This window comes from Pseudochaenichthys georgianus, chromosome 3, assembly GCF_902827115.2.
Source record: "Pseudochaenichthys georgianus chromosome 3, fPseGeo1.2, whole genome shotgun sequence".
Classification (NCBI taxonomy): Eukaryota; Metazoa; Chordata; class Actinopteri; order Perciformes; family Channichthyidae; genus Pseudochaenichthys; species Pseudochaenichthys georgianus.
The window spans coordinates 4,466,876-4,488,230 of NC_047505.1; the positions used below are offsets into that span (position 1 = coordinate 4,466,876).

Consider the following 21,355-nt stretch of genomic DNA (forward strand, 5'->3'; position numbering starts at 1 on the left):
TAAAGCATCCAGTGACGTGCGGTGAGGTTCATGGCTGGTGAGGCACTGACTCTTTCAGAGTCAGATTTACAAATATTATATTTTGACCTTAATCGAAATGTTCGGTTATTTTCAAAAGCTTTTTTAGTCTGATGCTTCGATTCATTTTAAACAGACCGTTCAACAAAAGGATAACCAAAATCTAAATATTGGATTGTTGACAAAGATCTCATTTTCATTACAATTGTGTTCTTACCTTGACTTGAAGATGAAGTCCATGCTATCCTTCTGGACAACAATATCCATTATATTTTTGTAAAAGTCCTCCTTATCTTCCTGTAGTTTCAAAAATCTAGCTTGTTGTTTGCGTCTACCGTCTCTGCGTGGAATAACAGTAGCAACAAGAACCTGTGGGCTCACGTGCGCCCCCTTCAGTGCGGCAGAGGTTATGGCTGCCTCCCCTGGTGCTTTTTTCATTGCCGTTGTACGATGAGACCAGCGAGCCTAAATATCATATATACGTGAAATAAGTTCTTTAGAGACTATGGATGGCGAGGATAAATGTAATAAAGGGATCTACAAACATTACATTGGTGACATACAGTGAGATGGTGCAGGCATGCGCTTAGGGCCGCTTTCCAGACAGTTTCTGTGGGGTGACGCATCTCAGGTGAGGCAGAGCTTATCTGTGCCTCACCTCACCCCACAGTGACTGGCTTGAGCGCGCTCACAAAATAAGTGCCCGCGTTAAATTAGTGCCCGCGCTCCAGCCAGTTACTGTGGGCTTACGAGAGGCAGAGCTCGTCCCTGCCTCACTTCTCATCGCTACCCGTAGTTGTAGCGGAGCTCGGCCAATTTGCTGATTTTGACTATAAAAAGCGATTGGAATCAAACAGAAATCACACTTACAACACAGATCAGTGGAGACATTATATTATTATTACTATTTAGTTTTTCTTTAGTTGTTTTTCCGTTACATTGGAGTATGACAGGTGAGGCTCTGCCTCCCCTGACTGCACGTCACTGGAAGCATCTTATTTCATATATTTTATCGGTCTTATTCAATCATGTGAAATGTGAAAACTTTAAATCACGCATGTAGAGAGACAAAATGATCACATTTATCAATATTATTGCAGATTCGAGTCAATTGTTAAAAAGCTATTGAAAAACACATCCTTTTGCATGTTACAGACAGACATACCATTTTGAATCAAGTTCTACGTTGCACTTCTTAACATTTAAAACACGACTATACAGATTCAGTCAGAGTTCCAAAGAATTGTCACTACCGACCTGCTTTCATCTTTTCTGGATGGACTTGATGGCCTGGCCCCAAGATTGCTGGAGGTGTACAGCAGTGGCAAACCGTCAGGGCCTTCAAGGTATTCAGAGAATACCCTGGAACACTCAGATAAAACAAACAAAACATGTAATTAATTATATAAATACAATTTAATAAAATGTATATAAATGAATAAATGAGAATGGTATCTGTGTTGTTGATCTGTAATATTACAGTGTTACGTTGATTTGTGTGTCCTTCTCGGACCATGCACTACGCATTTCAGTGGTTTTGTGTTAGAAAAGAAAGCAACCAATCAGATCTTGTTCTGGGTCTCTGGGTAGAATCTCCTTCAACCAAGGTATTCTACATCCTTGATATAATGCCCTGGCCGTTGCACTAAATGAGAGCGTACGTTTGGACTGACAGTTTGATCAACCAATCAGATATTGATTTGTAGCCAATGGGCGTATTCTTTCAGAGTTTCCCTCGGTTCCAGGGTGCTCTAGAAGGCCCGCTAGTTAACTGGCTCGAGACAGAGGCTCTAGATCAGGGGTCGGCAACAGGTGGACCGCGGTCCGGATCCGGGCCCAGACGCCGACCTATACGGACCCGGACCTTTAATCACTACATTAATAGGGGATTTCAATTTTGACGGGGCGATTCTATTTTAACCGCCGCCGACAGGGGGCGAAAGAGACGAGTGAGCGATACAGGGAGAGAAACACAGCAGAAGAGACGAGAGAGCGATACAGGGAGAGAAACATAGAAGAAGAGACGAGTGAGCGATACAGGGAGAGAAACACAGAAGAAGAGATGAGAGAGCGATACAGGGAGAGAAACACAGAAGAAGAGACGAGTGAGCGATACAGGCAGAGAAACACAGAAGAAGAGACGAGAGAGCGATACAGGGAGAGAAACACAGAAGAAGAGACGAGTGAGCGATACAGGCAGAGAAACACAGAAGAAGAGACGAGAGAGCGATACAGGGAGAGAAACACAGAAGAAGAGACGAGTGAGCGATACAGGGAGAGAAACACAGAAGAAGAGACGAGAGCGCGGCAGAGAGAAGCGGAGAGGAAAGTGAGTGCAGAGAATAGATAGCGATAAAGGGAGAGGAGAGTGAGTGAAGAGAATAGTTAGCGATAGACTGAGAGAAGCGGAGAGGAGAGTGAACAGGCGTGTTAGCGGCAGACAGGGAGAGACAAATAATGACACATGGCGCTCTCCAAGAAGAGGAACGTGGACAGTGAGAACCCTGAGTGGACTCATTCATGTCATCCTGCCCACTGGGAGCACAGAGCCAGTGTGTCTCATTTGTTCAGAGACCGTGGCGCTCATTAAAAGTGCCAACACGCCACTATGAGACAAAACACAAAGTGTTTGACCAAACATTCCCTCTCAAGTCAGAACTGAGGTCACAACAAATAAGCAGTCTCAGAGCCCAATATGATCAGTCCACCAGGATAAAAATTAAACTAAATATTGTTCCAGCGCAGGCTAACCAATGAGCACCTGCATGTGTATGAGAATAGCCCTGACACCATTTCAGCCCAGATCCAAACTCCTGGCAGGACAAGCTCCAGCTCAATTCTCGCACTGAACAGAACAAAGTGAGTGATGGACTGCAATATAAGAGGGAAAGAAAGAGAAACTTTAAAACTGTTAAATTGTTATGATGTGTAAAGACTGATATTGTTCTATAATCGTCTGAAACTGTTAAGTCATGATGTGAAACGGTTAACAAAGAAAAAGGGAAACTCAAGCTGCTGCTACACTTTATTTTATTTATCTAAAGTTAAGCACTTTTAAGATGCACATATTTTCAAAAGCTGTTTTATTTATTTTCTCCTATTTTATTTTTAAATGCAGCCCGAGAGGAACATTACACATATCCACAGTATTTACTGTATATCTGTGTAGTTCAATGTTAATTGACAATAAATATTGTTGTTTTTGAATTGCACTTTCTTTATTTGATTGGAAGTCAGTTGTTGATTACATGCAGATGTTGATAAAGCTGCAGCTACTTCAATATACAGTATATATAACCAGGGCCGGACTGGGACAATAAGTCAGGCCGGGAATTATACACCCAGCCAGGCCACTACCAGTTTTCTTTTGTGCCATTTTCCTCGATTTATTTGTCAATATTTACAGCGTTGCTGCCCATAGTGATAGCCCTAAACTTTAAATCTACTACCCCAGAATAAACATATGGACATGGGTTACTATTTAAAGAAAATGTGCAAATCTATTTAGGAACCTATCCATGTGAACATATTGTAAGTGGAGGTGGACCTCAAATCCTCTAGGGGGGTCCGGGGGTATGTGTGTCTACAGAAGGTCCAGTTGTGATAGACACGGTTCGCCACTGGTGTACAGAGATGCAACCAGGACTGGATCTTTCCAGTCCTGGTTGCAGGCACTAAAAAGCATTTTGGACTGCCTTGAGAAAGATGTAAGTGGAGATGCTGATGACCATAATTTAGCCACCATTTGTTTGCTACAAATGTTTATAGGACACAAATGAGAGGAGGAGGACTGCTGCTCTCTTTGGACTATCACACTACATATCTGGTGAAAATCAGGCAAATGTCATCAGGATGTGTGATGTAAGATCATAACTTTCTTTAATTAATTTATGTAATTGTACATTTTAACATAAATCAACCCAAATCACCCTGTGCCCAAAGTTTCCTTCAAAATTAACGTTTACAATTACCTTAATTTAACTAAAATATTTGCAATAAAGAACGATACATTTAATATAAACAAAAACAGCAAGAAAATAAATGTTTAACTATTAAATAATATAAATAAATATATAGCTCCAAAACTGTGAAAAGGGAGGCAATGAGGCAATTGAAATGATGTTCTATCACATTTCACTTTTACACTGTGAACTGTAGATTTTAGCTTCTATTTTTAAAAAATAGGCCTCTTAATTAGCTTTGTAGAGAAAAAGTACTTGTAGAACACTGAGCTCACTTTTATTTCTCTTTTTTTAAGGCTCATGGAGACACTCTAGACTCGAGGAAGCCATGAAGGGGATGCAATTTGGTCTAATGATAGGCTACGAAGGTGAACGGGATGCCTTTCCTCAGCAGATCTTCGAGGAGACAATTGTGCTCCACAACGTGAAGGATGTGGTGTGCGGATTTGCAATGCTTCGTTGAATAATCTATTGCTTAGCCCTTCAGTATCCTCTGGAAATGAAATATTCATTCGAGTTTCTCCAGAGGGTGATTATGAAGATACAGCCAGACCAAGCATCTGCCAAAGTACATGGACTAAAAAATAAACTAGGTAGGAGGTAGATCATCAAATTTGTAACTGACTTTCTAATGCTGAGTGTAGAAAGTGAGTTCAATTTGGTGTTGTGCATTTGTATGTGTATCCAATGCTCATTTTCAGGTTCTAATAAGTATTGTGTGCCTCTACCTACATTCTTCATGAGCACCTGGTACTTGTGTGGGTACAGTGTTTCTATATTTGTCAATATTCATTATTCAGGCACCATGTTGTTACAATGGGACTCGAGTGATTATCATGACACATACCATGGTAATATCTGAAATACCATGGGAATACTGAGGCCTGTACTACGAAGCTGGTTCAACCCAGAGCTATTTAATAGAAGAGTTACGACATCTCCGTTCACTCCAATGGACCACTTTTTTACAGCAATGGCGGATCGTGGAGCCTCTCAATCGTTCCCCGGAAGTTAGCGCCAAGGCTAGCAGAGCTGTGGAGTTGCAGCATAATACACCGTTCGTGACGGACTTTTAAAGGTAAGAAGAAGTTTAAAGATTTATATTGCGGATATTATCAGTACATCTGATTCAAATGAACATGTGTATTAAAGGATGTCAGTGGATTATCCCTAAATTAGTAGATTTAGGGAACGTTTACAGATAACAGATTAAGCTAGCATACCGATCAAGTTAGCAACACACGTTGAACAGCCTTTTAATTGTAAATTCCGTTCTCTTAATGTCATTTCGTCCAACATGTTGAATTAGAGAAGAGGGGCTTCTAAACGGGATTGTATGCGGGGGGGTGGAGGGAGTTAAATATTAGATAAATATAACTTTGGTGCGTGTAAGAGTGAGTGTTTTTAGCAGAGCCATATTGTGTCCTTGTGATTATGTTGATTATTACCTGTCTGTATAATGTTGCAGCTCAGCTGATTCTGGATTGATGGCAAAGGGAGAGGGACTTAAGTGAGAGTGAAAACACAAGGTAAGTTTAATACTACTGTTTTATATAAGTAAACACCTTATCTCCCCAAGGCATTTCCCATCCAATAGGTGTGCTGTGTGTGTATAACCCTTTCTCCTGTCTGTTACTCCCTCTTTCAGCACAAGAACCAGAGGGGGATTCAATGGAGCCTGAATACCTGCACTGAGACCCTCACCTGGCACCCTGAGTCTCAACTCTCAGTGTTTTTCAAGCCTTACCCTGTTTTTTTGTATTAAACAAAACATTAAGCTTTCCCAATGGTGTGGTTTTCGTTTTGTGAAAAAGTGCAAATGCAGTGTTTGTATATAATTACATAACATATTTTGTTGCTGTTGGTCGTGAAATTGCTCCTGCTGACTTGAGCCAGCCATTTTTTCCTCCGCTCTGTGTCAGTGGGGAAGCCGTACATTCGTACTCCTTTCTCTGAGTGATTTCAGCATCCCCAGGCAGCACAGCAAACCTTGGTGGCGACTAGGAGGCAGCACAGCAAACCAGGACAACACGGAGGAAAAGGCACCGACAAACTGCATGATATGCTATTCAATGTTTATTGAATTCCATGTATTTGCAATGGATGTTCCTAAAACAACACATTTAACATCATCATTATCATCATATGCTGCTAGTCCTGCTGCTGCTGCTAGTCCTTTGATAGTCTCCTGTCCTTTCTGAAAGCCATAAAGATGACATTAGTCATGTAGATAACTTGTGTCCTCAATTACCAGGGGATTACTGAAACTACCATGAATTTAAGAAAATGGTAGAAATGAATCCAATCTGAATTTTAAAGCATTACTTTAGATCCCCTCCCTCTAAATGTATCAATAAACATTAGAAAGTGATGCTCCTGACTACCATACAAGTTTAAGAAGATAATATTGGTTTGAAAGAATTCAAAGCTATAAATAAACAGCAACAGGCTCTTTAACCAAGGCACTGTTAGTAACATGTAAACTAGTTGTTCACACTAATCCTAATATTATCACTTAAAGAGCCTGTGACACCATCCCAACAACTGTTGTGCAATGAAATATTGGTCTACTAGTAATCTCGAACCGTCAGTTTAAAAAAGAAAAAGCGATACCGTTCCGTTAAATATCAATAATTTCGAACATCGCGGGGAAATTCCTTCACTCATTTTGAAGTTTTGGGGGAAGCCGGAAGTGACGTCAATGCGGGAACGCTTCGAGAGCCAAACACGGACAAAGTGTGTTGTTATGCGTAGAAATGGTGAATTACTGAGATTAGGCACGTTAATAACATTTTAATGAAGTTGACTACAGTATATTCATATTTGTCAGTGCTTTCATGTCAATTCGGCGACATAAACATAAATGATCGTGGTGAAGATGATGATTACATTAGGATTAAAAATCGGGAGTAGAGCTGCTGAATTTCCTCCCGTCGGATGTGATATAAAAACAAATCGATTATTTTTGTGGTTGTAAACTCAAGTGGATGAAACTACATTTATTAGTGCTTTCATGTCAATTCGGCGAACATATGATACATTAAATGATCGTTTGTTTGAGCCGGTCTGGATTTCCTGATGAGAAAACAAACCGATGCTTTTTGTAGTTGTAGTACACCAACAACATGGATTAAACGTGTGTTTTTTTGACCACAATGTTGGGGAAATTAATGGATAAAATGCACGGATTATTATTATTATTCCCACTCCGATCGGGACACTAGGTCCACCGTTTCCCCGCAGCGAGGCTCCCCCCGTTGACAGTTTACGTGGGCTGGGTGCAGTGGCGGACTGGCCATCGGGACGAATCCCGATGGGCCGGTACCGAAGTGGGCCGGTCGGATAAGTCACCAGCACATCCCCCATATGCGGCGCGTGAGGCTCAGGTTTGAGAAGGCTAAATAACTTCTTTTACCTGACGCTGCCCGCCTCCGGCGTCTATAGAAAAGAGATTAACTCAGTGTGCGGAGTTTAAATCTCTCAAGTCATATTACAGGATAAAGGAAATACAGTTTAAACTGCCGTATGCAGAGAAGACGCCGACGTGTCGCACTTATCATTCATATTACATCATCAATCAGTCGATCATCGATCATATAATATCATAATATATCATATATTTCCTTATCTGAGTCAGCTTCTCCAGCCTCATCTGGCCGTGCAACACTCACAGTGTCACAGACTGTATGCAGAAGTATTATTTAACACATTATGTTGACGAAACACTCGAGACAAATGTAATTAAAGTCAGATCCACGCGTGTCTTAGACGTGAACGCGCTCTCAGCTGGAGAGAGAAACCCTGGCTTGATTTACCGAGTTGATAACCAGCGTCGTCGGACCGCTTAGCGAGATCTCGTTTGTTAGTTTGTTGTTGTTGTTAGTTTGTTTGTTACTCAAACATATCCAGGGTCTGTTGAACTGGCTTCGTAGCACAGGGCACAGGTGGCTCGCAGCGCTGAGGTCAAAGACACAGACATTATACATTATATTTGTATTTTACCAGGATGCAGTGACACAAATATTTACATATTTACATTTACTATATACAGCACCTGCCGCCCCTGACATCCCCACTCCCCCCGTTGACAATTTACTAGCGGTACCGAAGTGGGCCGGTCGAGAGTCCCGGGATGATTTGTAGTCCCATTCCACCACTGGCTACATGACCATATGATCGCCCATATTGACGCACCTCATTCCTAAACTTCTAACAGATACAACATAAACCGATCCTTCAGCCTCATGAGCTCTCAGACACGTTCAACATTAACCTGTCATCGCTGTCTGAGCTTGCTGCTGTGTGCACCATCGTGCGTTTACATCTGACTGTATATATATAAAGGTTTACATGCAGATGCTGGGATCCTGGACGGTGCAGCTGGAGCGCTGTGCCCGCAATGACGTCACCCATCATTTGGCGGGACTTGAAGAATCCGCGAGAAGATCCAGAAAATTGTCAACATTGAAGGCAGATTAATGGTTATCAAAGTACAAATATCCAAAATCAGTTCAGTAACGGTTTTCAAGGGGACAATATGTACTCAAATTGATGGGTTTGGATGATGGGGGAAAACCGTGTCACAGGCTCTTTAATATTAGCAAATTTTATTTTTTAAAACATATTGATGTAAATACATACACATATCGATTTTTTGTATAAATATTGCAAATAAAAACCTTTATTCACTAATAATTAACAAAAATCGTAGTTCTATCTCCTGTTATCAATGCATTCACATTGCCCGCCATGAACTTCCGGGGAACGATCCTCGTCTACATGAACCACGTGACGATACCGTTTTTGGACTTCCGGTGTCGTAACTCTTCTATCTATATGGCGCTGGTTCAACCTAACCTGGATATGTTTGAGTTAGCCGGTTGGCCTAATCCAAAACATACGCGCTCTCGCTAAACTGTCCTACGACGCGGGTTATCAAGTGGATCGCTCAAGCCAGCCGTGTCCTATCTAGTTTGGTGCGCGTTCACATGAAAGGGGTGGTATCTGGAGCATTCGACCAATCACAAACATGGAGAAGCATACTGACAGCGCAGCGTCATACTTCCTGAATGAAAAGTCAACTATAATATCAGACATATGAGGAAGTTAAACTTTAAACATCCATGACTTAAACACTTGATCAGGATAAAAGCCACAGAGCTGCAGCTGCAAGGTGAATACAGCTGGGAACAGAACAAGTGTTTGAATGCGTACATCAACAGCTTTATGATATCACTGCCCGTCTAAAACACGACTTTCTGACTTTCATTACATTTGACTCGAGTGTTTCCTCAACTTAATGTGTTGCTTAAAATAATACTTCTGCATACAGTATGTGACACTGTGAGTGTTGCACGGCCAGACACGGCTCAGCTGACTCAGATAAGGAAATATATGACATTATGATGTGATATATGATCTGATATGAATGATAATGGGACACATCGACGTCTGCACTCAGTGTACTTATGTTGTGGCAGATATTTAAGTAAGCTTTCTTAACGCTAATGTTATAATAGTCAGATTGCTCTGAAGATGGAGGTGATTTTTTTTTCTCTGTATTTTCCTTTTTTAACCACGATGTATTCTTTATTTTGTAATTGACTACTGTGATTCCCTTACGATTGTTATTTTATATAATTAACTTATAATGTTTTTTGTATTTTTATATATCAATGTATTATCAACTATGTCATTATTTCCCTGCATTCGTTGTTGTTATGTTTGAATGTTTATTTTGTGTTTAATGGATGCAAACTATAATTTTTTACAAAAGTTTTTATTGTACAGATTTGTCTGAATAAAGTTATTTTTAAATGTAACCAAGCAACAAAAGAGCGTCACAAGCGTCACATCATTGAACACATGCTGCATTCCAAGCCATGTAAAATAAAAAGCGAAAAGATCCACGATCATTGAATTAATATATAGATATTTTTTTTGCTGTTTTCTAATATTATTTACGGATTCAATAATAAGATGGAATAAACGTTGTTTAAATTGTGTTATAATCAATATGTCATATATAATTGTAACTGGTATACCAAAAGGATAAAGTTCATTTTTACCATGTTCGCTGAACGCAGCAGTTTGCAAGTGGGCGGTGCTTGTGTGCACTACCAACTTCCGGGAAAACAACGTGAGTTGAGGATGTCCACATGTCTTTAAATAAGGGCTCATTTTCACAATACTGCTGTGTTTTTACTTGACAGAGAAAGGTAGCCCGTAATACTCGTGCTGTGTGGAGACTGTACAGGCTAGTTTGAATCTTACTGTATACGTCTTTCTTTGAGAAACACAGATATCACCTGTCACAATCCACAGAGAAACCCGTGTCAGTCCAGTCTAGTTTCACCCTGTGTCCATTGTTGTCAAGTTAACTAAGACCCTGCTTTGAAATGTCATTATCCAACTGCTCTGTGCTGCCGACTCAAGCTAACGCTAGCCACGTTAAGCAGAGACAGCTCTGTAACATAACTTCATGTACCGTCAGAGTTACTGTATCGATGATAGCTTACTAAAACAATATCACAACCTCATCACGTTGATATTTTGTCATTAGTTACAAATACTCAGTTTAAAGCAGCAGCCAGTGTAGTGTATTCATTGTTTTGTGTTTAGCTGTTCACCATGGCTCCCACCAGCCTGGACAGGATCGTCGCTCTGCAGAGGAACCCTGCGAACATCCGGAACCTGTGCATCCTGGCCCATGTGGACCATGGTGAGTGAGCCTGTTCACCAGCAGCTGCATTGACGGAGACACTGGTTCCTGCTCATACTACATAGTACATTTGGCATATTGTGTTTTTCATATCTGTGATGAGTATTGCAATACTACATGGTAGAACTCTCTGTGTACCGTTTCAAAGTAGTGGAATCTAACTTTAAGAAGTATCTTCCCATTATGCTACTTTATACTTTTACTCCACTACCGTTTGTCGGCAAATGTTGTACCTTTTACTCCGTTACATTTATTTTACATATGTAGTTACTAGTTACTTTGCAAATGTGGGTTATTAATACAAAATAGGAATCAACTATTATAATTATATAGTTTAGTTAAAGCTAACCAGTAGTGTATTAAGTCATTCAAATAAACCCCAATATAACTATAATAATAATAATAACGTAATATTGGGAGGGATGAACCCCTCTTTAATGGTCACACATGCAGAGCACACAGCAAGTGCAACATTGAAGTGATGAACACACTAATGCAACAGTAGTTTCATAAAATAATTTGATATAGTGTCGTAATATGGAAACATTTATCTCATTATCTCCAAATAAGCTGTTCAACATCAGATTTAGGACCTTTTAAAAGTTATATTTATCAAATTGAGTCCAATTAACTTTAATGATGCTACCAATATTAATGTTGTTAATTAATCTCAATTATATTTTTAACTCATATTTATTTTGAACTATGTAAATTATCAAAAGTATAACAAATATAGACATCACCATTTCTCTTAGCTTAAAGTAATGTCTAAAACAATCAAAAACGTACCTATATTCAACTTAAAATGATAAAAGACGGACTAAAGCAGTGAGCCTTAACATGTGATGATAAGGTAATTATTACTATAAGAAAAGTAAGACTAAGTATGTAAGTAAGTCTGCTGTAATAATAATAATAATAATGGGTTTAATTTATAACGCACTTCATATTTGAATTCAAATCCCGAAGTGCTACAAGCAGTGAGCATGGAACAATATAAAACAGTACACAACACGGTAGAATTTAATAAAAAGCAGTAAAAACAAACAATACAACATAAATAAATAAAAGGTCTAGGCAAAGGCTCTATTGAACAGATGGGCTTTGAGGCCTTTTTTAAAGGCCTCTGGACAGTCTGTGGTTCTCTCATGTGGTCGGGGAGAGCGTTCCACAGACTGGGGGCAGCCGAGCAGAAGGCCCGGTCTCCCATAGTATGAAGCTTGGTCCTGGGGGGTCTGAGGAGGTTGGCTTTGCTGAAGCGGGTGGTCCGCAAGGAAGTACGACGGCTGAGGAGTGGCTTGAGGTAGGGAGGGGCAGTTCCATGGACACACTGGTGGGTGAGGAGGGAGACCTTGAATTCCATCCTCAGTTCCACAGGGAGCCAGTGTAGTGCTTTAAGGATGGGGGTGATGTGATCATATGTGCGCACCCTCATCAGGATCCTAGCAGCGCTGTTCTGAATGTATTGGAGCTTCTGGATGCTTTTGTTAGGGATCCCGATGAGGAGTGCATTGCAGTAGTCCAGCCTGGAGGAGACAAGCGTGGACCAGCTTTTCGGCGTCAGACAGAGTGAGTGTACACTGTAAGGTAGTGAAATAATTTGGAACCATCTGGATCTCTGCAGGTAAAACCACTCTGGCTGACTGCTTGGTGGCGAGTAACGGAATCATATCCAATCGACTGGCCGGGAAGGTAAGAGCTGCGCTGACCTTTCTCACAGTCAAGTTGTCTTGTCATGATTTGAGCTTATGGTCGGTGTGTTGTTCTGTCAGCTGAGGTATCTGGACAGCAGAGAGGATGAACAGATCAGAGGAATCACCATGAAGTCCAGTGCCATCTCTCTGCACCACAGGAACGGTACGCAGGGTTGGGAGGGTTACTTTAAAAAGGTATTCTGTTAGCATCTAGTTACCTGTAACTAGGGTTGGGTATCGTTTGAATTTCCACGATTCTGATTCCGATTCTACTTTTCGATTCCAGTTCTTAACGGTTCTCAATTCTGATTCTTTGAGGGGCAGGGTAAAAAAATTATACATGCTTCTTCCACCAAAAAAAATTACATTTATTCGAGAAACCTTTACACAGGTTAGTTTACAGTAATATTCACATTAATCAGTCTGTTTATATTCACTGCTATGTAACTGTAACCTGAGAACCACTGAAGCTACAACAGTGCAACAGTCCAACTTTTAAAGAACAGTTCTTGTTGAGAAAAACAAGCATATCTGCCTTCTCAGGCATAGGTACCGGGAAGAAATGTTTGAACATTTTGAAGCAAAATGCTTCAATCTGGTGCACTTTAAGCAGAATTACTAGAGACTAGATCGAGGGGGTACATAAACACCCATATGAAAAAGATCGGTTTACATTTTAATAATCAAATAAGTATGTGAACATAACCAATAACCTACCATAGCCAATAACAAGTAACGTATTTTGTATCTCTCCAGTTTAAAACGATATGTCTGGTTTACTGTCCTATAGTATACATTGGAATGATTTCAAACCTGTTTTATCCCAATAATTATAAAGGAGTGCCTTGGAAATATGTGTTTACATAAATTGTGATCAAAACGTTTGAGACCCACTGAGATAACTTGGACTAAAGTGAACTATCTAAACACTCAGAGTCCTTTACCTCACTGAGCTGTAGTTATCAGCCTCAGTCTGACTGGAGAGGACTCTCCCTCCACATCATTGTAGAAACATCTTCTTCTTCCGTTAGAGCAGCTAGCACCAGATGCTAATAACAACAGCGCGTACCGGTGCACCCTCCCTCTCTCCCTCGCTCGCCCCCACGCTGACTCGCACTTTGGCTGTGAGCTGCGGGTGCCAGATAAGCCAACATCCCCCATTTTCATCACTTACAGCACCCATCGTACAGGGCGAATGAAACGTGTAACCGGGGTGAAAAAGGGTGTTACATTTACTTAATTATGAATGTTGTCACATCAAGGCCGAAAATTAGGATGAGCCGCAACGGTCAAAACATTTTTTTTCCTCCCAGAGCTGTCAGCGCAGCGCCTCCACAGATTTGGCGCCCAAGGCGAACATCTATAACGCCAGTGCAACGGGCCGGCCCTGGTCTCAGGTTACGCTGTAGGAAGTGTAGGTACAACGCTACATTTCCCGCCCCGCCGCAGTCATACAGTAGGCTACGAAAAGCAGAACCGAAATTCACATGTCTAAATGATGCCGTTGGAATCAAAATGTTGGAACCGGTTCCGAACCGGAACCGGTTCTCGGTACCCAACCCTACCTGTAACAAATGTAATCGGTGACCTCGTCTAATATCATAATATCATTTTTTTTTTTTTCTCAAAATCATATGCAATGCGAATAAATACAGGAGAGAAAAAAAATCAATAAGATGTTTTTTACTTAACTGTATAATGTAAGACAACAGAACAAATGTGACCATAGAAATGAAGAAACCAACATATTTAGGATCGAAAATGATTTTATTCACAGGAAAACCTGCCTTTCATGAAGCACATTCTTGTTTTTATTTGATAAAAATAGTGTGCCTAATAGTTATCCGGCCCAATTTTAACTTCAGTTGAATTTTATTCGACATGTTCATTTGTCTATCTTCTTCCACAGGAATATGGAAAATATACCATACACAAAACAGGAATGTGCATTCAATATCCAAGTATTCATTACATCTAACTGATGGCAAATTGAGTGTAAACCCTATATTTGATAGTGTGCATACTGTATATATCAGCATTCAATAAGATCCAGGGTGGTTGACTGGCTTTTATTATGCTCAATTAAATGTAAAAATAATGAATGTTTCAAACATGTGTGTCTGCAGCAACAAGACTCATATCACCATCATACTAATACACCCTACTAATTATTGTTGGAAGATTTTATATAGTAAGAAGAATTGTAAAGAAAACGTTTATTATAAAAAAAATAGAGTTGCCTTTTGACTCCAGTGTTATTGGAGTTATAGAGTTTGATATTACTGTGAATGAGAAGCTGATAGGAGAAGACTGTCATCAGTGTTTCTGTGACATTTGCCTCCTCAGGAGATCAGGACTACTTGCTGAACCTGATCGACTCTCCTGGTCACGTGGACTTCTCCTCAGAAGTGTCCACTGCTGTCCGGCTGTGTGACGGGGCCATCGTGGTGGTGGATGCTGTGGAGGGAGTGTGTCCACAGGTACAAGTCACTATCTATCTAAATATTGATTTGAGCATCTTTACATGAACTTTGGATGAGCAGTGGAGGCCCTCCACTGTCATGGGACCAGATGTATCCGACTTCAATAATGTTTTGAGCACATAAAGTCAGTTGTGAACAACATTATCTAACCACAAAGGTTGACATTTACAAAAGATCCATGAAAAATGTTCAGCATGTAACTCAAGTGTTTTGAGGAAAACTTCTGCAGCTTTGTTTTCAAGATCTAGATAGCTTTAAATGTTCCATAAAACTGCTCTACCCCGGGTTACCACTTGAATTAGAATTTGCTGAAAGGTTATTATGGACAGACTTGAGGAGTAACGAATTAAATAAATAATCATAAGAAGGAATCAGATTACTGTTACGTTTCTAAAATGGATCAGATTTGATTTCTTCTTTTTAAACTGTACTGTACAGGCTGATATTGTAGTTTGGAATCTACTTTAAGTTGGGCCGGGCAGAAGTCCAGAGACAGAAGAAGGTCCTCCAAAAGCTGCTGAAATGGCAAAACATTTGGATTTAGCTTTATCACATGTACTTTACCTGCATCGTGATCATTTCAGTTCAAATTTGCCCAAACAGCATCTTTACTGTCTGTGTAATAGAGTTCCAAAAATGTACTTAAAACTGATTGTTGTCTTTGATTTTTTCTAAAATAACATTTCAGCTACAGGCACTGGTGGCGCCAGAGTATTTTTGTTGGGTAATCTATGGTAGGGCTAACCCATACAGTGGTGGGGCTCAAGTCAGTATTTGTAATATAAATTACATATACGCTATATCGCACCCATTGACAGTGAAACGCCACACGTGAGGCTTTTATTAGCTTTTATTAGCTTTTATTAGTCTCCTTTTATCAGCTAAATTACATCGAGAGCAACAGGTGTGAGTTAAACAATACAATAGCCTATTCTGCTAATTCCACGTTGTTACAACATGCTACGCAGCGGCAGAAACAAGAAAAGTTGGCATATAGATTTGACATGGAGAGGGGGAGAGAGAGTGAGGGAGAGAGAGAGAGAGAGAGAGAGACAGACAGACAGAGAGACACAGTCAGACACAGGTAAACAGAGAGACACAGACACAGCACACAACAGGTGGCCTGTGTCTCTATTGTCATACAAAACACTTTTTCAAATGACCCATTATTACAAAAATATATTCAAAACTCACTATTCACTCTTCAGGTGGGTCGTGTGACTCTGGCACCTGTTCGACTTGTACCTCAATGCGAGGGTGTTTAAGAACAGATCTATCCATCCGAAATATACAATTACTCCTAGAAGTTCTGCTGTCTGTCTGCAATTTACTCGGCGCGAGTTTGGGGACTTTTCACTGTGAACGTGACGAATCAGTAATGCATGACGCAGCAGACCCAATGTTTCGTTGCTCTGATTGGCTGTAGGTCTATTCAAATATAGACATTCAAATTGCATTCGGAGGCATTTTGATCTGACCGCGGCCGCGCTGATATTATAACGCGAGAGAATTTTCACACCTTTAGTGTATAAAACTCCCCCACTACTTAGACTATTCCTTGCACCCCTCTAGCATAAGCCCGAATGGTCTCAACCATATTGCGTCAGTAACGTGCACTTGTTGTTACAGCAGGATCAGTTTATGTGTTGTGGACACCACCGGTAGATTTTCGCAATCCGTGTTCTCAACATACTTACTTTAACATACTTTTTCATGGTCGGGCTAAGGTAGGGCTAAGCCATTTCTTGGTATGGCTGTAGCCTACCCCAGCCATACCCTGGCGCCGCTACAGGTAATACTTTATTTCACATGTCTTTATTATTGTGCTTTCTTTTAAAGAGTTAAAGAGCCTGTGACACGGTTTTCCCCCATCATCCAAACCCATCAATTTGAGTACATATTGTCCCCTTGAAAACCGTTACTGAACTGATTTTGGATATTTGTACTTTGATAACCATTAATCTGCCCTTCAATGTTGACCATTTTCTGGATCTTCTCGCGGATTCTTCAAGTCCCGCCAAATGACGTGTGACGTCATTGCGGGCACAGCGCTCCAGCTGCACCGTTCAGGATCCCAGCTTCTGCATGTAAACGCACGACGGCGCACACAGCAGCAAGCTCAGACAGCGATGACAGTTTACTTTTGAACGTGTCTGAGAGCTCATATGAGGCTGAAGGATCGGTTTATGTTGTATCTGTTAGAAGTTTAGGAATGAGGTGCGTCAATATGGGCGATCATATGGTCATGTAGCCAGTGGTGGACTGGGACTAAAAATCGACCGGCCCACTTCGGTACCGCTAGTAAATTGTCAACGGGGGGGAGTGGGGGATGTCAGGGGCGGCAGGTGCTGTAGATAGTAAATGTAAATATGTAAATATTTGTGTCACTGCATCCTGGTAAAATACAAATATAATGTATAATGTCTGTGTCTTTGACCTTAGCGCTGCTAGCCACCTGTGCCCTGTACTACGAAGCCAGTTCAACAGACCCTGGATATGTTTGAGTAACAACCAAACTAACAACAACAAACTAACAAACGAGATCTCGCTAAGCGGTCCTACGACGCTGGTTATCAACTCGGTAAATCAAGCCAGGGTTTCTCTCTCCAGCTGAGAGCGCGTTCACGTCTAAGACACGAGTGGATCTGACTTTAATTACATTTGTCTCGAGTGTTTCGTCAACATAATGTGTTGCTTAAAATAATACTTCTGCATACAGTCTGTGACACGGAGTGTTGCACGGCCAGATGAGGATGGAGAAGCTGACTCAGATAAGGAAATATATGATATATTATGATATTATATGATCGATGATCTGATTGATGATGTAATATGAATGATAAGTGCGACACGTCGGCGTCTTCTCTGCATACGGCAGTTTAAACTGTATTTCCTTTATCCTGTAATATGACTTGAGAGATTTAAACTCCGCACACTGAGTTGATCTCTTTTCTATAGACGCCGGAGGCGGGCAGCGTCAGGTAAAAGAAGTTATTTAGCCTTCTCAAACCTGAGCCTCACGCGCCGCCTATGGGGGATGTGCTAGTTACTTATCCGACCGGCCCACTTCGGTACCGGCCCGATGGCCAGTCCGCCACTGCACCCAGCCCACGTAAACTGTCAACGGGGGGAGCCTCGCTGCGGGGAAACGGTGGACCTAGTGTCCCGATCGGAGTGGGAATAATAATAATAATCCGTGCATTTTATCCATTAATTTCCCCAACATTGTGGTAAAAAAACCACACGTTTAATCCACGTTGGTGTACTACAACTACAAAAAGCATCGGTTTATTTTCTCATCAGGAAATGCAGACCGGCTCAAACAAACGATGTTTAATCATCATCCTCACGATCATTTAATGTGTTCATATGTTCGACGAATTGACATGAAAGCACTAATAAATGTAGTTTCATCCACTTGAGTTTACAACTACAAAAATAATCGATTTGTTTTTATATCACATCTGACGGGAGGAAATTCAGCAGCTCTCACTCCCGATTTTTAATCCTAATGTAATCATCATCTTCACCACGATCATTTATGTTTATGTTCGCCGAATTGACATGAAAGCACTGACAAATATGAATATACTGTAGTCAACTTCATTAAAACGTTATTAACGTGCCTAATCTCAGTAATTCACCATTTCTACGCATGACAACACACTTTGTCCGTGTTTGGCTCTCGAAGCGTTCCCGCATTGACGTCACTTCCGGCTTCCCCCAAAACTTCAAAATGAGTCGAAGGAATTTCCCCGCGATGTTCGAAATTATTGATATTTAACGGAACGGTATCGCTTTTTCTTTTTTAAACTGACGGTTCGAGATTACTAGTAGCCCAATATTTCATTGCACAACCGTTGTTGGGATGCAGTCACAGGCTCTTTAAAGGAGATGTGATACTAATTAGGGCTGCACGATATTGAAAAAAACTATTCATGTGTTATACCAGATTAACGGAAATAATCTCAGCTAACTGACGATACAAACCATTTTTACCAAAACAAAACACAAGTCTCATAAGAAGCATCTAAATGACCCCTGAGCGAAAAATCCTAACGCACTTTGGCACAGAACTCAAGATAAAAGTACCCTTATTACTTATCGTAGCTGCACATACAAGATATCCGATTAAATCTGAGGTTCCACAGATTATTTAGGTATATAGTATCATCACTGAGTGATCCGAATTCGGACAGGGGAAGCAAACACAGACATCACAACACGTACCTTTACGTAGCTTCTAGGGGAGATGTCTCACCGTAGCTGTCAATCTGATCAAAAGACGTGTTCAATGGTATTAAAACGAGAAAAAACGCGGCTGAATCGGTTAACCCATAGGTTTTTAACATCTCTGTATAAAAAAATTATTTCATTTATAATTCATAATTCCATTTTTATGTAAAAATCGCAAAACAAAAGTTAGCTGCTAATGGTAGCCACCAGAGTGGCTGCTGCTTCCGGTCTTGGCTATGCGGCAGTCCAGCGCAGTCACACACACACACACATTACCAAATAAGGAGTGAGAGTGACGCGTAGCCAAAACCGGAAGCGGCATACACTCTGGTAGCTACCATTAGCAGCTAACTTTTGTGCTCCGATTTTTACATAAAAATGGAATTATGGATTATAAACAATTGCTTCAAAGTAGGGGTGGGCGATATTGAAAAATATGTTATCACGATATTTTCAGGCAGTATCACGATAGACGATATATATCACGATATTTTTTCATGTCGGTTATTATGGTTATTTTTCAAGTTACTTAACAGTACAAGCACATACAAGGTAACAGAAACTAAAACAAAAAGAAGTAACAGACCAAAATAGCATTTCAAGCTGGTTTTATTTCAGAAATGAAACCCTGAATGAACAAGTGAGCAGTGAACATCAATAAACATGAAAAGGAGGGTAAAACATAACTAAGTAAAACATAAAACATCAATGAGGAAAAGTCAGTGCCAAACAATTAAAATGTAAACTTTAGAGTAGACTTGAAGTGTAATAAAAGACTTTAGCATAACTGAAGGGAAAAACATAAAACGCTACAGCGTCAGTTATGTCTTTCCACCGTTTGCTAGTCTTTTCATAAGGAGCCCCTTTATGAAATGCCTGCCCTATGGTTGCTCGCTGCAAAGAAAGGGGGCGGGGACTTTGGGAGCGTGTCAAACAACTCGGACTGAACGAAAGCAGAGGTGCGCTGACATTGTGAAATCAATCGGGCTTGATATATGGTGAAATTAAAATCAGTAGGTGACCTATGGATCAACCGATTCAGCTGCGTTTTTTCTCGTTTTAATGCCATTGAACACGTCTTTTGATCAGATTGACAGCTATGGTGAGACGATCTCCCGTAAAAGGTACATGTTGTGATGTCTGTGTTTGCTTCCCCTGTTGCGAGATCGGATCGCTTAGATACTATACTTAAATAATCTGTGGAGTCTCAGCTTTAATCGGATATATTGCATGTGCAGTTTCGATAAGTAATAAGGGTATCTTTATTTTGAAGTCTGTGCTAAAGCGCGTTAGCATTTTAAAAAAAAAAGAATAAAACCGCACGTCCCTGCGGTGTGAATATCGCGCATGCGGTTATCGCCATGACACGGTATATCGTTCAGCCCTAATACTAATGTATATACTGTAGGCCACTGCACAGTTAGATGTAATGTCTCTTGTGTGTATTGTGTGTAGACCCAGGTGGTACTGCGTCAGGCCTGGCTGGAAAACATCAGGCCTGTTCTGGTCATCAATAAGATCGACCGCCTCATCCTGGAGCTGAAGCTGTCCTCTCAGGAAGCTTTCATCCACCTGCAGAAGATCCTGGAACAGGTGAGCAGCTCTCCCAACTCTCACTATCTTTCTCAGTATATACAGTGGAGGAAATAAGTATTTGATCCCCTGCAGTTTTTGTAAGTTTGCCCACTTACAAAGAAAGGAACAGTCTATCATTTTAATGGTAGGTTTATATAAACAGTGAGAGTAAGAATATCAAAGAAAATCTAGACCCTCCAGAATAACGCGATTCTGCGATCGCAGAATTTACCGCATAATCAGCAAAATGGCGCATATTTTTAAAAGGGCGCATAATCCCCGCATTGTTCCACACAAAATTGAGGAAAAAAAAAAAGTGAACTCGTCTTGACGTGAAGTGATGATGATGACGCGACGTCATCAGCTCGCGCATCACAGAAGGTAAACAACACCGTAGAGTGAACACCAAGATGAAAAAATCTAATCCATCTCATTTACCGACGAACATTTCTGCTAAAGACCGGGCAAAGCAGTTCCCCGATGTCTTGCACGAAAGTGGGGGGAAACTGTTCTGCACCCCGTGCAACTGTGTTGGAGCATAAGAGAACATCGACAGTGACGACCCACTGTGATTCATTCAAACATTCGAAAATGCTTTCTGCTGCTGCGGACAAGAAAGCCAAACAACTCACGTTCACCGAGGCATCGACCTCCAAAACCCTTTCG

General features: G+C 40.8%; 1 protein-coding gene across 2 annotated transcripts in view; it reads left to right on the plus strand.

Annotated features, from left to right (window-relative positions):
* The first annotated feature begins 10,074 nt into the window (after positions 1-10,074).
* Positions 10,075-21,355, plus strand: part of efl1 (elongation factor like GTPase 1) — a 136,867-nt gene continuing 125,586 nt past the window's right edge. The window contains exons 1-6 of one of the 2 annotated variants that reach the window (XM_034106822.1): positions 10,075-10,119; positions 10,602-10,701; positions 12,326-12,393; positions 12,474-12,558; positions 14,742-14,875; positions 20,570-20,707. In XM_034106822.1, coding sequence (XP_033962713.1) covers positions 10,611-10,701; positions 12,326-12,393; positions 12,474-12,558; positions 14,742-14,875; positions 20,570-20,707 — 516 coding nt within the window. In that variant the 5' untranslated portion in view covers positions 10,075-10,119; positions 10,602-10,610. The other variant, XM_034106832.1, reaches the window with a different exon arrangement.